This window comes from Alligator mississippiensis, chromosome 4 (assembly GCF_030867095.1).
Source record: "Alligator mississippiensis isolate rAllMis1 chromosome 4, rAllMis1, whole genome shotgun sequence".
NCBI lineage: Eukaryota > Metazoa > Chordata > Crocodylia > Alligatoridae > Alligator > Alligator mississippiensis.
In genome coordinates this window covers 161,533,984-161,554,131 of record NC_081827.1, presented here as the reverse complement: position 1 = coordinate 161,554,131, position 20,148 = coordinate 161,533,984, and the positions used below count along the sequence as shown (strand labels likewise).

General features: G+C 48.7%; 1 protein-coding gene across 1 annotated transcript in view; it reads left to right on the top strand.

The window, feature by feature from the left end:
• Positions 1 to 20,148, top strand: part of NMT1 (N-myristoyltransferase 1) — a 42,025-nt gene that overhangs the window by 9,111 nt on the left and 12,766 nt on the right. Inside the window, exons 2-6 of the mRNA XM_006278585.4 lie at positions 5,080 to 5,191; positions 7,125 to 7,269; positions 11,463 to 11,581; positions 13,421 to 13,512; positions 18,622 to 18,738. Coding sequence (XP_006278647.1) covers positions 5,080 to 5,191; positions 7,125 to 7,269; positions 11,463 to 11,581; positions 13,421 to 13,512; positions 18,622 to 18,738 — 585 coding nt within the window. The remainder of the gene's footprint in view (positions 1 to 5,079; positions 5,192 to 7,124; positions 7,270 to 11,462; positions 11,582 to 13,420; positions 13,513 to 18,621; positions 18,739 to 20,148) is intronic.

Sequence of the window (20,148 nt, the reverse complement as noted above, 5' to 3'; positions counted from 1 at the left end):
CGTAAGCCTGACTCCTCCCCCACTGTCCGCCCAGAGGCATGTATGCAGCTGCCACCACCATGGAGCCAATGCTGGGGCTGCAGAGCCTGGCACAGCTGTTCGCAGCCTTCCAGCCTCTTGCTACAGCTGCCCAAAGCCTGGAGGCTTCAAACAGCTGCACTGGGCTCTGGGGCCCTAGCACTGGCTCCATGGAAGTGGCAGGTGCATGTGTGGTTCACAGCACATGGCAGAGAAGGGGCTGGGGCAGCACAACCCCGGCCCCACCCTTGCCATCCACCTTAAGGCATATGTGAAGTCACCACCAGCAATGAGGATCAAGCCCCTTGTGCCTCCCCCATCTCTGGCATGTTGAGGTGTGAGTGGAGGATGGGGTGATTTTGGTACTCCAGCCAAAAACTTTACCAACCCCTGTTCTAAAGTAAATGGCAACACTAATATTTTGGCTTGGAAAATCCGTTTACCCACATGGAGCGTCATCAGCTCCCACTTTTAATTTCAGAGTTGCTCTTTGGCTGTGAGAGAGGCAAACAAGATGTTTGGGATTATTAAGAATGGAATTGTAAACAAAATGGAAAGTATCATGAGGTCCCTCTATAAATCCATGGTGCATCCACACTTGAATACTGTGCCCAGTTCTGGTCCTGACACCTTGGAAAGGATATGGAAAAATTAGAGAAGTCATAGCCATGGTCAGACAGCCAGGCTGGAAGAGAGAAACTAGGGATTAGACAAATTCTTGGAGGAAAGGTGCATCAGTAGATGTTGAACATGGGAGTTAGGAGTAAATGCTGAAGGCTGCAAGTGAGAGAGTAAAAGGGGAAAAAAGGCCACTTAACTCTCCCTTTCAGCATCCACTCTCTGCCACTGTGATGCCAGATACTGGGCAGGATGGACCTATGATCTGATCCAGTAAATGTCAATTCTTATGGTCTTATGAATAAAAACTCCAAGGCATGAACTTGCTAATGCACTGCTGCCTTCCAGGCCCACGGATCTGCTGCTCCAGTGCCTCTGCTGCCACTTCACCAAGCCACTGGAGAGTGCAATGACTAGTCCGGTCCAATTCTGTGCTACTAAGGAGGGCTCTGGGAGTGGCAGTGAAACCACGAGTCAGCTCAGTTTCAGAGAGCGTTGCAGCAGGCTGATTGACTTAGACAAATGGGCTGAGAAGCCGTTTGTTTTAAAACTGTAACTTACTGTACCTCTCCAGATTTTATTCCACACCTGACTGTCTTCCTGATCTTCTCCCCCCCCACCCCCAATCCCATTCCTGTTTTTGTTAAAATAGATGGGGCATCAACCTCATACCTGGTTTTGGGTGAGTCTCTCCCTGTGTCATGTGTTTGGCTCCAATCTGTCCACCAGCTTTTTCTGTCTTGTCAGCTCCTCATTTTTCCTCAGTCCTGCCCTGAGCTTGGTGCAGGGGGATCTTTGTGCCTGGAGTGTCCCATTTAATTCATTGTAGGTGCTGGGGTCTGTTGGCATGGATTTCAGCACTGGATGGACCAGAGCTTCATGCTGTAAGCTGCTTTGAGCTGGGACCTGTTATGTCTGTATTCTGTGAAGTTGCTTAGCATCCTCATGGCTGCCATAAAGTGATGTTGCTCTCCCTCCCACTCATGCTATTCTTGCTTCCTTTTGCCCTGTGTGTATAGTTTGAAAGATGTAACTAAACAAGCGTAGTCAACAGAGCATTGAATTCAGGTGAAAGGACCCGCTGTCAGGACAGCGTTTGGAGGAGAAGCCAGGATCTCTTGAGAAGGATGGTCCAGTAGCACTAGTCTGAGACTCAGGAGAACTGGGTTTAATTCTCTGCTCTGCCAGAGCCTTGCCATAGCAGGCAGGCAAGGCAGTCTGTGCCTCATTTTTCTCTTTATACTGTTTGGGTGACAACACTTCCTGCCTCACAGATAATAGTGACCATCAAAATATCTGTGGTCCAGTCCATACCACAGGGGTTTGCCAGCATTAGCAACACTTGCTAGAGGTGTAAGAAACTGCACACTGCAGCTGCCTGAAAATCCCCTATGGCCAGTACATGCTATATCTTCACTCCTGAAGCACAGCTTTGTATTGTAGATGAGCCCACAAACAGCTGTCCTGGGCCCCAGGTGCTGGGAGAAAGGAGCACGCTGGGATTTGTCAGGGTACGGTTGCTGGGCCTGGCTTGGAGGATCCCCCCCTCTGTAGCCCATGGATTATTTGAAGCCCAACAGCTGTAGGAAGGGGAGAGAAGGAGAGAGAAATGAGTATTTCTCTCTGATCCAGCCCTTCAGGCCCAGAGCCCTCCAGCCACTGTGAGGGTCATGGGGTATTTGCTTTGTTTTACCTCTTCTTTCCTTGTGAACCACTCTAGGACCTGCTGCTGTTTCATTCACTGACCAAGTGCAGGGCAGTTTAACACTTGACTTAATGGTGTTTGGCTCATAGCCCAGTTTTGAACGCTGCATCCAGATCCAAAACTCCAGGGAAATAAATATTCTGGGCATCAGTGGGCAGAGCCCTATTAATTTTTGGCTACAACTCAGGAAACCAGAAGGGGATAGATAACCTGTAGGCCCTGATTTCTGTTTGTCAGGGCTGCCGGCTTCAGCCAAGGCTCAGGTGTGGGGAAGCAAGAATGGGGGACACAGGGACTCTGTCCTGAGCATGTGGGGCTGTAGGGTGTCCCTGAATGAGTGGAGTGGAAGGGGTGGCCTTTGGGGCTTGTGGGGGAAGGGAAGGAGTACAACAAGCCCCTGGTCTGTGCAGCAGGCTCAACTTGCAGAGGGGCGGGGGGGCTTCTGGATCAAGCAGCAGGAAGTGGCTGTGGATGGAGCAGCTTTTGGTTTGACTGGTAGGCTTAGTTCTGAAGCCAGAAAATGTGGATGTATTTTTGAGCTCTGGTAATACTGTGTGGGTTTTTCTTAATTTAGCAATGCCCTTGCCAACAAAGCCATTATGTACGAGCATAGAATCAGGCCCTGCAAGGTGCTGAGTGCCTCCAGCACCCGTCACAAGTAGGCAAGAGCCAGCTGTCAAGTCTCTGTAAACTCCCATAACAAGATCAGCCCCTATAAAGATCTTGCTGGTAAGGGCAAGTTTTGTGTGGCAGGTGTTTCTTGGCTCCCTCTGCAAAGAAATGCTTAGTAGATTAGGGGGATGGTGAGCGAACTGACTGGTGTTGCCAGTAGTGCATACGTGGTGCTTCTCCTACTCTGGCTAGCAGAAACACCATGCTAGAGCTACCATTTCATTGACTCCTAGAAAAAGTAGTGGGTTGTGGTGGCTTTTATTTTCCTGTCCAGTTGTAAAAGCATGGTGGAGGCAAGGCTCTGGCAGTTTACTCCAGAGTGAATGAGGTAAGATCAGCAGCAGGGATGTGGTGTGGCCTTTGTCTGGCTACCTGAGGACAACATGATGGGGGCCATATCCCCACTTAAGACTTTTCCATGAAGGTGCTATTGCAGGCAGGCTGTCCTGCTGCAGTGAAGGCCAGGCGAGGGGGTGATGTCGCATGGACTTCTGGCAGTAAAGGCTTGCAAAGCATATTCTTCCACCTCATGTTTAAAAACACACCTCTCTCCTCGTTCTTCTGTTCTGATCTATGGCTGTCAAGGCCTTCACGTGTCTGGCTGTGTCAGTTAGCCAGTCCCCCCTTTCATAATACAGTGAAGTTGGTAGCAGACTATCTTTTATATCCTATACAACTGCAAATCTCCAGTGTGCTGCAAGCCTCTGCTCACGCTGTGGCTGCAGACAGTCAGTTGGGAGGTGCCTGATTCAGTTGGGCTTGTGGGTGGTCAGAAGATGTGTTCCTGCAGCCTGTGTGTTCAAGGTCCTTCCTCTCCTCCTTGGGGCTCTCTTTCTGAGATCCATAATTCCCAAGAGCATGCTGGGTGGAGTGGAGATATTAAGAAAAGGGAACTGGCCCCTTTCCAGCAATAACTCAGCAGTGTGTCTATGGCTGCACCCATTCGCTCTACCTGTGAGTCTGCGCAGGGCAGGACTGGTTTCTTTCTGTTCCATACTTGGTTCTGAGTGTCTTGCTCAAGTTTAGTCTGTGCAGATTAGTCAGTGACCTTGAGGGCAGTTGATGTTTAGTGAGGAGTGATGGCAGCTTTGTATATGGAAACTGGCCTGAGTAACAGGTTTTTTTATTGACTTATATTCCTTGCAGTGATTGTATCTTGGGCACCCAGCAGTTGTTTTGTGCATAGTTGGAGGGTTCAGCAGAAACTGTTCCCCTGAACCAAACCAACCATTAGATGCATCTCAGCTGTGTTAGTTTCGTATGGTCCCCGGGGACATTTGGATCTCAAAATCCACAGTAAAATCTGGCAAACATTCTCAGTGGGGTGATCTAGCCATGGAGCCAGCTGCCAGAGGAGTCCTAGATGAATCCAGACCTTGCCATTTTGGATAACACTGCAGAACTTTCCTCTTGGTTAAACGGTTTCCTTACGACCAGAACAGCATTTATAGTATCAGCTACTCCCACCCACTCCTTTCCCTGTCACAGAGCCTTGTCTCCCAGAGAGGAGTGAAAGCCCCAGACTGACTGTGCCTACGCTACAGTGGGAGGTGTGAGAGCAGCACAGGTAGGCAGACTATAACTAGGTCAGGAAGCTGCTTCGCGGCTGTCAGCATGGGCTACAAATATCTGCCTGGAATCCCAAATAATGCACAGGCAGCTCATGGGGTCCCCAAGCCAGCTTAGGTATGTCTATGTGCACCTGCAGTTGCAGAGTAGATATTGTGCCAGCCCTGCCAAGGATTCCTGACTGCCAGTCTCCTAGGTGGGAGCCAGTCAGACACTGCAGACTCTGTACAAACCTGAGGAGTGGCAGATTGCTTTAGTCTGCCTCTGTTGAAGGCCATGTCTAGGATGGTTGCTAAGAACTTGGCTTGAAACAATCCCATGAAATGCACTCTTGGCTGCACCTCTTGTTGCTCACATTATTCGGACACCCAGAGGCCAGAGTGATGCGTCTGTAGGTCTGACTCGGAACAGTGAGCTTTTATTTTCTTTATAGAGCTGTAAAGACTTTATAAATGTCCTCAGAGAAAGGCTCCAGTGATGTCTGCTTTGTTCCCCAGTGGCTTCAGTCCAGCAAATGACAGCGGAGCCAAAAAGAAGAAAAAGAAACAGAAACGGAAAAAAGAGAAAGGAGGAGAGCAGCTGGATCATGTCCAGGACCAGCCAGGCAAGGTAACCTGCCCCCTCTCTGCTGGGCCAAGGGATTGTTGCCCCAGATCAGAGCCTGCTCTTTAACAAAAGACTGATTTTAATGTGGGCACATCTCTGGGCAGGGCCTCAACAGTTGTATCTGATGCTGAGATTGCTTAACTTTGTTTACTGACATTAGAGCTCTAAGATTTAGGGCTGTCTCCTGGCATGGATCCTGGCTCTGGACTTCCCAGTGGGAGAGGGTTTGAGGCAGATCTTAGGCTGGGCACAGGCCTTCATTAAGATATCAAAGCGAGTTACAGTGCAGTAGTAAAAATTGCAGACTGATGCCTGTGGCTTATTTTTTTCCAGACATCACCTGCATTCTTGATTTGAGGTGGCAAAGAGAGAGTGCCACTCCTTAGGCTAGACTCTGACAGAGTCTAAGGAGTGGCACTCTCTCTCCTACCCCCAACCTCCTGGTTTCCCTCTCTTGCCCGCCTCAGAGACAACAAGTGCATTTTCCGACTTTTGGACAGTGCCTGGTATTCTCAGTTTGTTTAATTCAAAGGGTTTCAATATTCTCCACCTTGAGACCCCAAAGCAGCTGTGATTTTCTTCTGGGACACCAATCCCACAATCTTTTGGTGGTAAGCCTAACCAGTGCTGTGCATGGCAGTGTTGCTTGCTGAGGGTTGGTAGCAGAGAAGAGAGACCTCTGCCTGCTGGGATACTACCTGCTGCCTCTCCCCATCTTACAGCAACTTTGCTGGGCTCCAGTGAAATGCTGCCTACCCCTGGGAAATGTCTAGGTAACCAGCAAGGCTGTAAATCTAGGGCAGCTGACTCCTTACCACCATTAAGCTGCACTTCACTACATTAGAGTTGACCACAAGAAGGGATCAGTTTGAGACTGGGTGGCTGGGCAGGGCAGAGGCAGGAAAGAAGAAAGGAACTGTATAGAGATGTTCTAATCCCAAGTCCAGGTTTCTGAGCTGGGACATAACAATAACATGCATTTTCTTCCTGGCTCTGCCACTGTCCTCTATGTAGTCTGGGGCAGTTACTTCCCCTCTTGGAGCCTCACTTTTCCCTCCCCACTTTGTCTGCCTTGTCTGTTGGGAGGGTGAATTCTTTGGGACAGAGGCAGTCTGCTTTTTTTGTCTCAACAGCACCTCATTCCTCAGCTCGTATAAACACCTGGGTGCTACTGTAATTCATGTTCTATGTAATGAGTGTGGAGGCAGGGGAGCTAGCTTGGCTGCCAGGGAAGTAGCCGGGTGAGAAGGGGCAGCTTCCTGCTGCTTCGCTTGCTTCCCTTGGCTCCTAACACAGGTCATGTTTTGTTGCTATTGGCATTGTCCAGTGACTTGCTTGGCAGCTGTGGTTCCTCTTTTGCCTTCCCAGCTTAATCTAAGGGCAAAGGACAAGGTTGAAGCACTGGGGAGATGCTATATACGTTCATTACTGCAAAAGCCTGGGCGAGTGTTTTAACCCAGAGGTGTCTGCTGTCCTGGGGCAAAAGGAGGCCTCAAGAATGGCTTGCTTCGTTTCTCATGTTAATGCCCTGAGGATTAAAGCTTCTTAACCTGATTGATATTCCAGACCCTTTGACCCTGGAGTACTTTGAAACCAGACCGTGTGTGGCACGTAGCAAATGTGCCAAGTTACGGTCTCTATGTTCATGTGGTTTCCCAGAGCTCTGAGCGAGGGGCACAAGCTTGGAGGGGATAGCCCTTTTACTCTGCTTGCCCCTTGTTAAATGGCTGTATCAAGGCCCTGGTGGAAGGTGGGAGGGAAGGGGAAGAGGGCAGGGGCAACATGACACAGGTGATCTGTTTGCTCATAGTTTGTTTAGATTGAAATGACAGGACCTGAAATACAACCGTAAGGAGCAAAGTACAACTGTGAGGAGCAAGGTGAGTAGCTTGACTCATTCACTGTCTGTTTCCCCCCTCCCCTCTCTGCTATTCAGGTGAACTCATTGCCAGCTGAGAGGATCCAGGAGATTCAGAAAGCCATTGAACTGTTCTCTGTAGGTCAGGGACCTGCCAAAACCATGGAAGAAGCCAGCAAGCGCAGCTACCAATTCTGGGACACGCAGCCAGTCCCCAAACTAGGTATGAACACTGCAGACATCCTTCCTTTGTAGGTATTGGAGTGCACTGCAACCCAGACCATGGCCCTTGCACTCTGCAGTCTGTGGTGTTTAGGACTAAAACAGTGGGATCTGGAATGTTTCTGAATCACCCTTGCCTAGTTCTTGACCAGCTAGTAATTACCAATGTATTTCTAAAATGTTGCTACAATGACATGGGACAGATAAGTATCTGAGCGTCACAGTCATCAGTGGCTCTTGTCTTCTGGCACTGATGTGAACTAAGAAAAGTCTTACAGATGGAAGAAAATGAAGCATAGCTTAATGACTTATCTGTGGTCACCTAGGGAGCCTGTGCCCAAGCCAGAAATTGAGCCCTGGTTTTCTGAGTGTTATCTTTTTTTCACCATGTTTTTTAGCAGTGCCTTGGTACAAGCAAGTGAATGAGAGTTGTGCCCAGGTTGCTATACTATCATAATGATATTGCTGACTCTACTAGAACTTCTTTTGAGCCCATGACCTTAGCATCTGGCCTGACTTAAATGCATCTTTTCTTAAATCCATCATTATGCTTGATACAAGCGAAGCACAGGAGCCTGTCCGGAATGCCTAGGCTTTTTCACTTGCAGTTTAGGATCTCAAGCATCCTCACAGTGTTACACATTTCAGTTTAAAGAATAACAAGCGGTGTTTAGACTTTTAGCATCTGCTCATTCTTGTCCTCTCTTTGATAGACAAGTGGATAAAGCTACTGGCTGGGAGTTTCTGTAGTAGTTAACCAAACCTTGGATTGGATTGACTGGACAAAAACCTCCATCCTTGGAAGTTTTTAAGACCCAGTTAGATAAAGTCTTGGGTGAAGTGATATAGTTGGGGACAGCCCTACTTTGAGCAGGGGGTTGGACTAGATTACCTCCTGAGGTCCCTTTCAACCCTAATTTTCTATGATTCTATGATTGGTTTTGCTCTGATTCTTTCGTTTCATGGAAGGTCACTAAGATTTCCACTGGTCATGTTCAAGGCTGTCTTGGTTGAACACATTAATGTAGAATGCTCCCTCTTCTCATACTTGGGTACAGTGGTGCGCTTGCAAGCTAGTAGAGTGTGTCCAGCAATAGGGTAGGTGCCACTGAGGGACAAGGCTGCAGTATAGCCTGTTGCAAGGGAATATAGCCATGGACACAATTATAGTCCCCTATTGTCTAAGATGGATCTGTCCAACTTCTAAGAACCTGGGGGCCACACCAATAGCACTACCCCCATCCATCCCCTAGGATAGGAGCAGGAAGCAAAAGCTGAAGCAGGAAGGGAAGCCTAGGGACTTCAGCAGCAGTTGCCAGAGTGATAGGGGTGGATAGGAGTGGCTGAATAAGAGCCTGGGGGCCACACATTAACTCCTTGCAGGCCACATACGGCCCATGGACCTCCAATTGGAAACCCTGGTCCAAGGAAAATGGACCAGTTGCTGCATGGCTCCTGTAGCAGATGGGTGAGTGTTTACATGCTAGCAAATGTCTCGCCTATTGTGGTGACCTCTGACCAGCGGGTTGAGCATCGAGCTATTCTCTACCTACTGCTGCTGTGTTTGCCAGCACGGCCATTTCTGCTGACCCAGTTATGGAGTCTCACTAAAACGTGTGAGCATAGCAAACCTTTGAGCCTCTGCACATGCCTTCCCTGAGCCCTTATACCTATGGATTAATCTGTGGCTCCATTACATAGTGAAGGGAACTGAGGCATAGATTTGCATAAGGTGTCGCAGCAAGTTGTTGGCAGAGCTGCTAACAGAACTGGGTGAGCCCGACTCCTGTTTCCCTCTACCAGCTGCTGAACTAGGCTCTTGGTCACAATAATGCTCTCTTACCTGTGGGAGGAAGCTGTCAGTCTTATACCAAACCAATAAGGGATCCAGGTGAGATTTGCAGTTTGTGATAGCTCAGCTGGCCAGGCCAGATTAGTTGTTGCTATTTATGAGGTTATTCTCTGGGGAGATGAATGGCTACCCCCAATTAAGCCTATGTTGATATGTATGTGTTGCTGTTCAGAGAGGGATTTCTGGGTCATTTGTACTAATAACTGAGAGACATTGTGATTGTGCACTGAAGTGATAGTTGTGTGGTAATGAAGTATTTTTCAGCTCTTCTCTGCTGACAAGTGGTTCTGAAAAGTAGAGAAGCCCAGTGAGCAGAGCTTTTTGAGGCAGAGACTGCTTGGAAGGGCTTCGGGTCCCAGCTGAATTGGAGCAGATTGCAGCAGCTCATGTAATGTTTCTGCAATCTCATTGCTTATTCTCTCTGCCTCTGACATCTCCCTGAAGAAGTAACCCACTGAACCCAAGCTGTTTGTTTTCTAAAGTTACCCAGGGTTTGTTCCTCCTTGGGGTGACTGGGAAACTGGCTCCACTTAGCAACTTCTTTCAGGAAGGTGATGTGTGATCCCTCTCACTGCCCCCGTTACGCCTGGCTGTCCCTTTGTATGCTTGTCAGTGTTGGCACCTCACTTATGGAACTGTTATTTTGTTTGCTCTCCTCAAAGGGCTATTTAGTGGAAGTGAATAAGCTCCCAGGTAGTCTTGCATTTAGGCTGCAGTCCCTGTTCTTTCGGGAAGGTCGTGTAATGTGCCAGCATAGTGTCATTCCCTTTATTGGGGAAAATCTGATCCCATAATGATGATATTTTGCATAGGAGGATCCCAGAATGCTTCGTATCAAGCTTCTAGCTTCAGAAAACCCTGTAAGGACAAGCTGTTTCTGGTTAGCCTATCAGGGAACAGACAATGGGTAGCCAAATGAAATAACTCGACTAAACTAGTGGTAGGGCTGATAACAGAATTCGTGCTTCTGCCTGCCTGCCCTGACTCTGGTAGACCAGTAGGGATTAATCTTTTTGGCAAGTGTGCTGCAAATAAAGCCTGCACCTTCTCCAAATGTCATTCCAGTCCCCTTCCACTGCCTGATCTCTGCTACTCTGCTTTTTACTTCCTGCCCCATTTGCTGCTGTGCTGCCTGTCCCCTGCCACACACAGAAGCTGCCCATGATCCATGTTGCACATACATACACATTGCCCACCCTGTGCTAGACCAGGGCCTGATTAAAGAGTGGTATTACTTGCACAGCTTGACCTACCTGGTGCTGCTTAGAGTCTGGGGAACAGAGGAGTCCTAGGGTCTTGGGACTGGATTTTCAAGTGCCAGAGATAGGGGAGCTGTGACATGAGTGCTTTTGAAGATGTGTCCCTGGGCTTCTCACACCATTAACAGTGGATGGTCTTGGTTTGATCCAAAATTCACCCATCCATCGCTGAGAAACCTTTTTAATGGGTATTTTTACGGGAGTCCTAATGACAATGCAGCAGGTCTCCTTTGTGGCAGCTTTAACAAGCACTGTTTTTTGCAGAGCTGTGCTAACATCCCTGAGAAGGCTGGTGCCCAAGCCCTCTTGGCTCAGTAAAGCCTGTTAGAAATCATAGTATTTTGCTTTTAAACAAAAGCCACCTTGTTAATTTCAGCTCTATTGAGAACACAGTGGGAAGGAAATCCTGGCATTGGTCAAATGGCAATGGCCAGAGCTGGCAGGAAGATGCAGTCATTTAGAAGCTCCAAGGAGGACACTGCAGACCATGGGAGAGTGTTGGGAAGAGGCTGGCTCGAGGTCTAAGGACTGCGATGGTGCAAAACCATAATGGGAAAAGTTTTCTGTTTACAGCCTCTTGCTAATACCCTCCTCCCCTGCTTTTGAGATGTGACCTGCTGAAGAGGTTGAGTCAGTGTTTCAGTAGTGGTAGGAGGACTCCCAGCATGTTGCGGAAGGATATGAATAACTCCTGGGGGTGGTGTTCTTTGCCCTCAAGAACCAGCACCAGGGAGCACTGGGTCATTCTGGAGCTTTTCACAGAAAAAGGGCTGTTGGCACTTGACCTAGTCAGTCCAAGTCAGTTAATTGCTTTTTTCCCCCCTCCTATGCCTGCCCTGGTATTTTAATTGAATGAGCAATTCCATTCCTCTGCCCCTCAGGGAGGTGGTAAACATTTGGCGTGTTCCATCCCTGAACAGTTTTCCGCAAAGGGTGACTGATCTTGTATATATGAATAGCAAAGTTTTGTTGGGCTCCTTCAGGATGAAAATGTTGGAGCTGTTGTTAACCATCCAGTTGCCATGAGTGCTAGAATCCAGGAGGTCAAGAAATCCATTTTTGTGCTTTCATTCTGTACTGCAGGTGAAGTGGTGAACACTCATGGTCCTGTTGAACCAGACAAAGACCATATCCGTCAGGAGCCCTATACCTTGCCCCAAGGCTTCATCTGGGATGCCCTGGACCTTGGGGACCGAGGCGTGGTAAGTAGGGACAGCACAGGATAAGCCTGTGGACGAGGTGGCCTGTAGCATAAAGTTCCCTGGAACCCATCTGCTGGATTGTACTTGGGACTGCAGTTGTGCTGCTGTTTCCTTAAGGCAGTGGCTTCTAAACTAGAGGTCATGAACTCCATGAAGTCTTTGATTCCCCGAACATTGCAATTAACCTATGCAGTTAACAAGGAATAGAGATTTACTTGGCCTCAGTAGTAATTATTCCTGTGCCCACCCTTACGCCACAGCTAAACTGAGGAAATTCAGCCTTGCTTCCTTCGTGGGCAAGTTGTCCTAGGCAAGCTCACACTGTTGTGTAGGAGTTAGGCACATGGACACTTAAAGAGCAGCTGAGGCTGGGGAAATCTCTGACTGTTAATTTTGTGTACACAAATAATTGCCACAGTTCTGGCAGGGTCCTGTCCTCTATTCAAAAAGAATACAAGACCTGTGTCCATATTTAACAGGGAATGGGAGTTTACCATGCCACAGCTACTGTACAGTAACTGTCCATTTGCTGGCTTTAACCCTATGGTAAGAGCTAAACTAAGGCAGTTTACCACTGAATAAAACGGGAGTCAGTTGCCCCACTGTAGCTTATACTGGTTGCAGGGTAATACAGGGCATAATAAGTTCATGTATGTGCAGGAAGCAGTGCAGGGCTTTACAACTCTCAGCAGCTCCATGGTACCTGTCTGTGTGCCAACATTTACCCTGCAGAGAGTGAAAGTTAAACAGAGTCAGTTTAGCTCTTGCCATGGAGTAAGAGTGGACACAGGGGCAGTAACCACAGAGTAGCTGCATTCCTGCCCTCCCTTAATTGAAGGGATGTGATCCTCAGAAACTGTATTTATCTGTCTGAGAATTGCTGCCTTCAGGCTAGAAGGATCTCTGACTCTTGCTTCAACCTTTCATAGATTCATAGATGTTTGGGTCAGAATTTATCCATCCTCCTGCCAGTCTAGTGCTTCCATGTTCAGCCAGCTCTTATAGGCAAAATGGAAATCCCCTTCCCCCCTGCCCCTCCATATCCCTTGAGCTCTAGAGCCAATTCATGCTTCAGGAATCATAGAATTATAGAAAAGTAGGGCTGGAAGAAATTTAAGGAGGCAGTATAATCCATGTCCCTGCTTAAGGCAGGATGGTCCATGTCCAAACTATTTCAGACAAGTGCTGCTTTAACTTATTTTTAAAACTACACAATCAACCCTGTTGCACAGCTACAGGGCCTACTGCCCAAAGACACCAGGAGCACCTCACATGCTGCAGGTAAAGCAGGGGAATGAGAGCTGTCAGCATCCTACCACTGCAAGGGTTGTTAAAATATGTTTGAAGAAGACCCTACAGAACCCAGTCTTGCCTCTTCAAGATGATGTGAACCTGATAAAGAGAGACCACAGCAGAGAGATTTTCATGTCCCTCTTGGGTTATTTTATTCCACTACCAGCATTGCGCACACATTTGAGTGAGGGGCAAGAGGCATTGAGAAGAGGACAAGTAGAAGTCATGAGGAACACTGGCCATAGATTGTGCCTACAGCAGACTACAAGGAAGGATGGTTCCAGTCAGTATTGCAGTAGTAGCTTGTGCAGAGACAGATGGTAGCATATCTGATGTATTCCATGATAGTCCAGCAGCCTTAGGCGTCCTGATAGAGGCTGCCTGTATCTGGGCACCATCCTGTTAGCTCAGCCTTTTCAAAGGTATCCCTTTACCTTGGTAAACGGGGTCTCTTGTTGTAGTTGCTTCTGTCCAGGCAGGACACTGTTACTGAGTAAGCAGATTCCAACTTCTTCTCTCACTGTGTGTGTGTCTCTCTTTCTCTAGCTTAAGGAGCTATACACACTCCTGAATGAGAACTATGTGGAAGATGATGACAACATGTTCCGGTTTGATTACTCCCCAGAGTTCCTTCTGTGGTGAGTAGTGGGCTCTTTGAATCCCCTGAGATGGTGAGGAGGGGAGGAGTGGATAACATGCTGGTTGATCTGGCTGTCCAAAGCTGCTACTGCAACCGCCCTTATTTGGTTATTTTTAACTGCTTTGCTAGCCCTCTAGCCTTCTCTACCTGAACATAGATTTCATATACATTAGGGACTGGAAGGGACCTTGCAAGATCATAGAGTCCAGCCTCCCTGCTATAGGCAGGAAGCCTGTTGCGATCAAGTGATCCCAGCAAGATAAATGTCCAGATGCCTTGTGAATGAGTCCAGAGTAGGTGCTTGCATGGGTGGAGTCTGTTCCAGACCCTGGACACAGACTGTAAAGAAGTTTTTTCTTATGTCCAGTCTAAATCGGCCTTCCAGGAATTTGTGGCCATTGGACCTTTTTATCCCTTGGTAAGCCCTGGTGAACAACTGTCCTGTTGCACCACCCTTATACTTGTAGGCTGCCACCGTGTCCCCCCTGAGCCTTCTCTTCTCCAGGCTGAAGAGTCCCAAGTCCCTCAGACTCTCCTTGTAAGGCTTGCCCTCTTGGCCTTTGATCATATGGGTGGCTTTCCTTTGGAACTGTCTTAAGCTTATCCATGTCCCTCCTGAAGTGGTGGGGCCCAAAACTGGACGCAGTACTCCAGCTGCGGCGTCACTAAGGCCGAGTAAAGCGGAAGGATGACACCCCTGGTTTTGCTTGAGATGCATTGGTGGATGCATGCCAGTTTGGTTTGCTTTGCCAGTCATGGCATTGTATTGGTGGCTCATGTTTATCTTGTGGTCAGTCAAGAACCCCCAAGTCTCTTTTGGTCGTTTTGCTAGTGAGCGTAGCACTGCCAAACTTATAAGTGTGCTGGTGGTTGTTCCTCCCAAGGTGGAGCACCTTTCACTTCTCTATGTTTAAGGCCATCAGGTTTTGGTCCACCCACCTTGCGAGTGTGTCCAGGTCAGCCTGTATCCCCAGCCTGTCTTCCAGTCCGACCACCTTCCCCCATAGTGTAGTGTCATCCGCGAACTTTGCCAGTCCGCATCTGACGCCCGAATCCAAATAATTAATGAAGATGTTGAAGAGTACTGGCCCGAGTACCGAGCCCTGAGGGACACCACTGGTCACCTTGCGCCACATTGATTTGCTCCCATCAACTACTACTCTTTGGGTCCTACCCCAGAGCCAGTTCCCCAGCTATCAGACTGTGAGAGAGTCTCCCTGATGGCCTCATGGTTAAGCTGGGGAGATGCAACCTCAACTAAGTCAAAGGCTTTCTTGAAATTCAGATATATGACATCAACCTAGACTCCCTTGTCCAGGCAATGCGTCATCTGGTCATAGAAGGAGACAAGGCTGGTCAGGCAAGACCTGTCAGTAATAAAGCCATATTGGCTGGTATTCCGTTAGCCTGTTGCTGATGGATCTCTTGATGATTTTCTGCAAGATCTTTCCAGGGATGGATGTCAGACTGATTGGCCTGTAATTCCCTGGATCTTCCTTCCTTCCTTTCTTGAAGATTGGGACCACATTGGCTCTTTTCCAATCTTGTGGAACAGGGTCAGCAACATTTTTGGGCAGAGTGCTGAAAACGCCCCCAACTTCAACTTGTAAGATGTTAGTGTGCCAGGGGTAGATGACGGGGGAGCCATGAGGGGCCCAATCCTTGCTGTTGCCATGTAGCCCCAGCCCCTTCCCCGCCATCCACCCAGAGGCACATGTGCCGAGCAAAATGCCTTTGAGTGCCACATTCTGGCACCTGTGCCTACCCCTGTTCTAGAACCTCACCTGAGCGCCATGAATTTTCAAATATCGCCATAGTGTGTACTATGATGTCTGCCAGCTCCCTCAGTACTCTTGGGTGCATTCTGTCTGGGCCTGCGGACTTGGATGTCTAGCCTCTCAAGGTGTTCCCTTGCCTGATCTATGTCAATTATGGGCCCATCTCCCTCTCCCTGGCTGTTTTGCATCCTGTCTGACAGCATGACCCCCTTGGGTGGGTGGAAAACTGACACAAAGTAATCATTTAGGAGATTGGCCTTTTCTTGGGCGTCCAATGTCAGCTGCCCCATTTGATCTCGCAGGGGTCCAATGCTGCCTTTGTTTTTTCTCCAACTTCCTACATATCTGAAGAAGGACTTTTTGTTGTCCTTGATTCCTGTGGCTAGCTTAAGTTCAGTTTCTGCCTTGGCTTTTCTGGACCACTCTCTACATGTGCGGGCGAGTGCTGAGTAGTCCTCCTTGGTGATGCTTCCTGTTTTCCATCTGGTGTAGGCCTCTCCTTTAACTTTCAGGAGGTCCAACAGTTCTCTGTTTAGCCAAGGGGACTTCCATGCCCGCTGACTTCATTTCTTGTGGGACGAGATGGACTTCCCTTGCGCTTCAAGGATTGCACTCTTAAGGAATAACCATTCCTTGTGGACTCCCCTTTCTAGGGGGCACAGCCTCTTAGTGCCTGACTGATCAATCTCCTGAGTTTGTGAAAGTCAGCCTTCCCAAAGTTGAGGATTTCTGTCTTACTGAGGGATTTGCCTGCCCTGCATTGGACAAAGTGATCGGTTCGTGGTCGCTGTCACCAGGCTTCCCCTTGATCCTCAGATTGCTCACCAGATCGTCCCCTTTGGCCAGAACTAGATCCAGCAGTGCCTCTCCCCTAGTCGACCTGTAGACCTCTTGCATTAGGTAGAGGTCATCAACGCAAGTAAGAAAGTTACGTAACTGGTCGGTTTTGGCTGTGTGCTCTTCCCACAAGATATCAGGGAGGTTGAAGTCCCCCATGACGATCATGCATTGGGAGTGTGCGGCCTCAACCAGTTCCTTATTGAATTCACGTTCCAGTTCTTTTTGGTGGGGAGTTCTATAATAGACTCCTACAAGTATACTTCCTTCCCCATGCTCTTCCCGTATTTTAATCCAAAGGGTCTCAAGACGCCCTTCATGGTTAGGGAACTCAGTTTGAAGGGATATGTACCGCTCCTTGACGTAGAGAGCTACACCCTCATCCCTCTTCCCAGCACAGTCCCTCCTGTACAAAGTATAGCCTTCTATACCAACAGACCAGTCGTGGGTGGAGTCCCACCAGGTCTCCGTTATGCCTACGAGATCATAATCTTTATCACACAAGAGAAGGGCCATTTCCTTTTGCTTGTTTCCCAGGCTCCGGGCATTTGTGTACAGGCAATTGAGTCTGCTATGGAAAGCCCTAGGCTTCCGTATGTGATGGGATGTGACCTTTCCTTGGGCTGTCGTAGGAGTGGGTTTCCTTAGGCTACCTAAGTTATTTCTACTGTGGTTGACATGACCTGGGCTAGAACTGTTAATTGACGGCTCATCCCCGAGCGATCTTATTTTAAACCCCAACATGTCCCTACGCTTACTGTGCTGTTCCCTGGGAAGGCTGCGAGAGCACTGTTAGCTCAGAGGTTTCTCAGTGCAAAGAGCTGCTGACCAAGAATGGCAGAATGAAGTCTAAGACAAGATTTTTTGTTGGTGATACTTTTTATTGGACCACCTGCATGATTGGGATAGGCTTTGGAATGTGATGAAGTCTATGATTGGTTGGCAAAACCTATCGGAACATGTTATTGAACTACTCTTTGAGGCAGAGGCCCCATTTCTACAAAGCCTCCCAGCAGGGGCTCTGGAGGTCACCATACATGCCAACATAGCTGTATGTAATACAGCTAAATATCAGTCCTGGAGAGCAGGCTGCCACTTGCCAAAGCCCCACAGGAAGTCAGTGTCACTTCTCAGGGCCAGACTTAGGTCTGAGCAGTCCCCTAATATAGCCACACAACCAGCCTTTTGGTCTTTGTTGGTACAAAGAAATGCCCCAGCTCTGTGCACCCCTTTTTGATGCAGAGCATGTGCACAATTGCAATCAAGCCAAGCAAAGTGCTAGGGCCCTCAGCAATGCATTCTTGATCACCTGTCACTGATGGTTATGCTGACCCCGTGCCTATTCAGCAAGGGGATGGAGAGGCTCAGCTGTGAGTTTACAGAGTGTAATGATTATACAAGAATTCATTGCCCAAGGATCTCAACGGGCTTTATGACCATTAAGCTAATCCTGCAGTCTCCCTGACATAAGCATGTGAACAAGCTGCCACAAGACAGAGTAGGATGGGACTTTACCACTCAGCAGCTGCTTTATGGTCAGTGTCAGTGTGCTGCTATTGCTTCACAGTAAGTGAAAGCTAACCAGTGATGCTTTTTCCCTCAGTCAACAAGAGCTGAGCTATTGCAAACTAGCTTCCCATTACCACTGGGTAGGACCAGATACATTGGCATTTACTGTAGAACAGTTGATTTGCCAAAAAGTCCCACCTCACAGTAATGCTTCTGTGCCTTTAGTCAAGCTACTCACTTCTTACGCCCCTCTGGAAAATGCCAGTGCACACCATGGACAGAGGAGTTGATCACAATAGATGTGGGCAGTGGTAGCCCTGTGTCTGTGCATGTTGCACAACCCTGCTGCAAAAGCAGCATGGTGCTTTCCTCAGCTTGCTTTTAGTCAGCAACAAGGAAACAGATTGGCTCTCTCCCAGGGTGGCTGCCACACACTGTGAAGAAGTAGGGCATGGTCTAGGGTGGCTGCCCCCTCTGAGGGAGTGGGGATCCTGTGGCTTTGCAGGGGTATTCTGGGGGTGGTTGCTCTGGGGTGGTAGCTGTGAACTGCTGGGGGGGAGGGGAAGGGGCAGCAGGGTGGGATTGTAAAATAGTCATGAACTTTCCTTCTCTTTGGTAGTGCATTAGCCCAGGATAGCCAGGCTGGGACTATCCAGTCACTCTGTGTGTTGGCTGTATCACTGAGCCCTGTGGAGATTCTCACTCCAAGGGGTGGAAGCAAGCACTGGAGCAGTGCAGGGGTTCCTCTGCCTGGATCCCCAGGTCCAGTGCAGTGCTGGGAGGCAGATAGCCATCATGGCTGCTATCAGACATCTCTTTGGTGTGAAACAAGCCAGCGTCGTGTTCAGTTGCTGGTTGGTGTGGATCCACATCACAAAAAAGCAGTGGGCTGGAAGTTTCAACAAGAAGTCCTAGCACAGAAGAGAGAAGACAGGTGCACTGGGGCAACTACCTTGATTAACAAAGACTTGTCTCTTCTCCAGGGCTTTGCGTCCCCCCGGCTGGCTGCCCCAGTGGCACTGTGGTGTCAGAGTTGTCTCTAGCAAAAAGCTGGTTGGATTCATCAGTGCGATTCCAGCCACAATCCAAATCTATGACACGTAAGTGCAAGCCTGTTTCATTGCCTATCCAGTGCCCTTGCTGTGGCACTAGAGCTCCTGGGCTGTCTCTGAGGCATTTCAGCTGTTATCAGTCCTAGGAGTGCCTCAGCATTTGCGGGGGGCTGTTTTAAGGTGGAAAGTGGTGTTTTTGTAAGAGGATTTGATGTACAAAAAACCCCAGTAGCTTAGTTTCATTAGTACTTCGTGAGCCAGTTGGGAGCTGCGGCTATAAGCTAAAAGTGTGGCAATTCTCCAGAGCTTTGTACAGAGTCTGTTCCTCTTTTTTGGGAAGCTCTTGGGTAAAGGCTTTGGGAAGCTATCAGAAGTATCTGGAGGACCAGCATCCCTAGACTTCACTGGGACTTTGGCCTCTGGGGTGGATAGGACCTTCTGAGAATGAAGCCTTTGGGTTTCTCTATTCATTGGGCATATCTACTACCTGTTTGTTAATGTGCTTTAGGTAATGTGCGTTAAATCTAGTACCTCTATTGTGAGGTAGTAGAAAAATCAGCTTTAGCCTATTTTAATGCGCATTATCTAAAGAGCACAGATTTTTGTGATCCGTTAATGCGCATTAAAATAAGCTAATGCACGTTAAAGTGCACATGTAGATGCGCCCAGGGGTGATGCTGTTCAGGCAGCATCAAGGGCTGGTGATGGTGGACACGAGGCCCAAACCCAATGCACACGATTTACATAAATCAGCAGCTGAGTTTTCCTATCTGAGAGCTTCACTGGGCAGCCTCCACAAGCTTCTTAAATCCACTCAGGAGGCAGTGGGTGCTAGTCGGAGTTCTCTGCTTGGTATCATGGTATCATAGTGCTTAGGGTCGGAAGGGACCCGAACAAATCATCAGGTCTGACCCCCTGCCTCGGGCAGGAACGGGTTCCAGGGTCATATCACCCCAGACAAATATCTGTCCAGCCTCCTCCAGACCCTTTAGCCTCTCTTCGTAGGGTCTACCCCACTGCCCCCTGGCCATGTGAGTGGCCCTTCTCTGGACCCTCTCAATGCTAGCTACATCTCCCTTGAAGTGCAGTGCCCAGAACTGGACGCAGTACTCCAACTGCAGCCTGACCAGTGCCGCATAGAGGGGAAGGATCACCTCCCTGGACTTGCTTGTGATGCATCTGTAGATGCACAACAAGGTGCAGTTAGCCTTACTGACTGATTCCTCGCATTGGCGGCTCATGTTCATCCTGGAGTCAACAATGACTCCAAGATCCCTTTCTGTCACCATGATGACAAGAAGGGTGTTCCCCAGCCTATAGGTGTGTTGCTGTTTCCTTCTCCCTAGATGCAGCACCTTGCACTTGTCTGCGCTGAAGTCCATCCTATTTTCATCTGCCCACCTCTGTAATTTGTCTAGATCTAGCTGGATTCTGTCCCTCCCCTCCAGCGTGCCCACC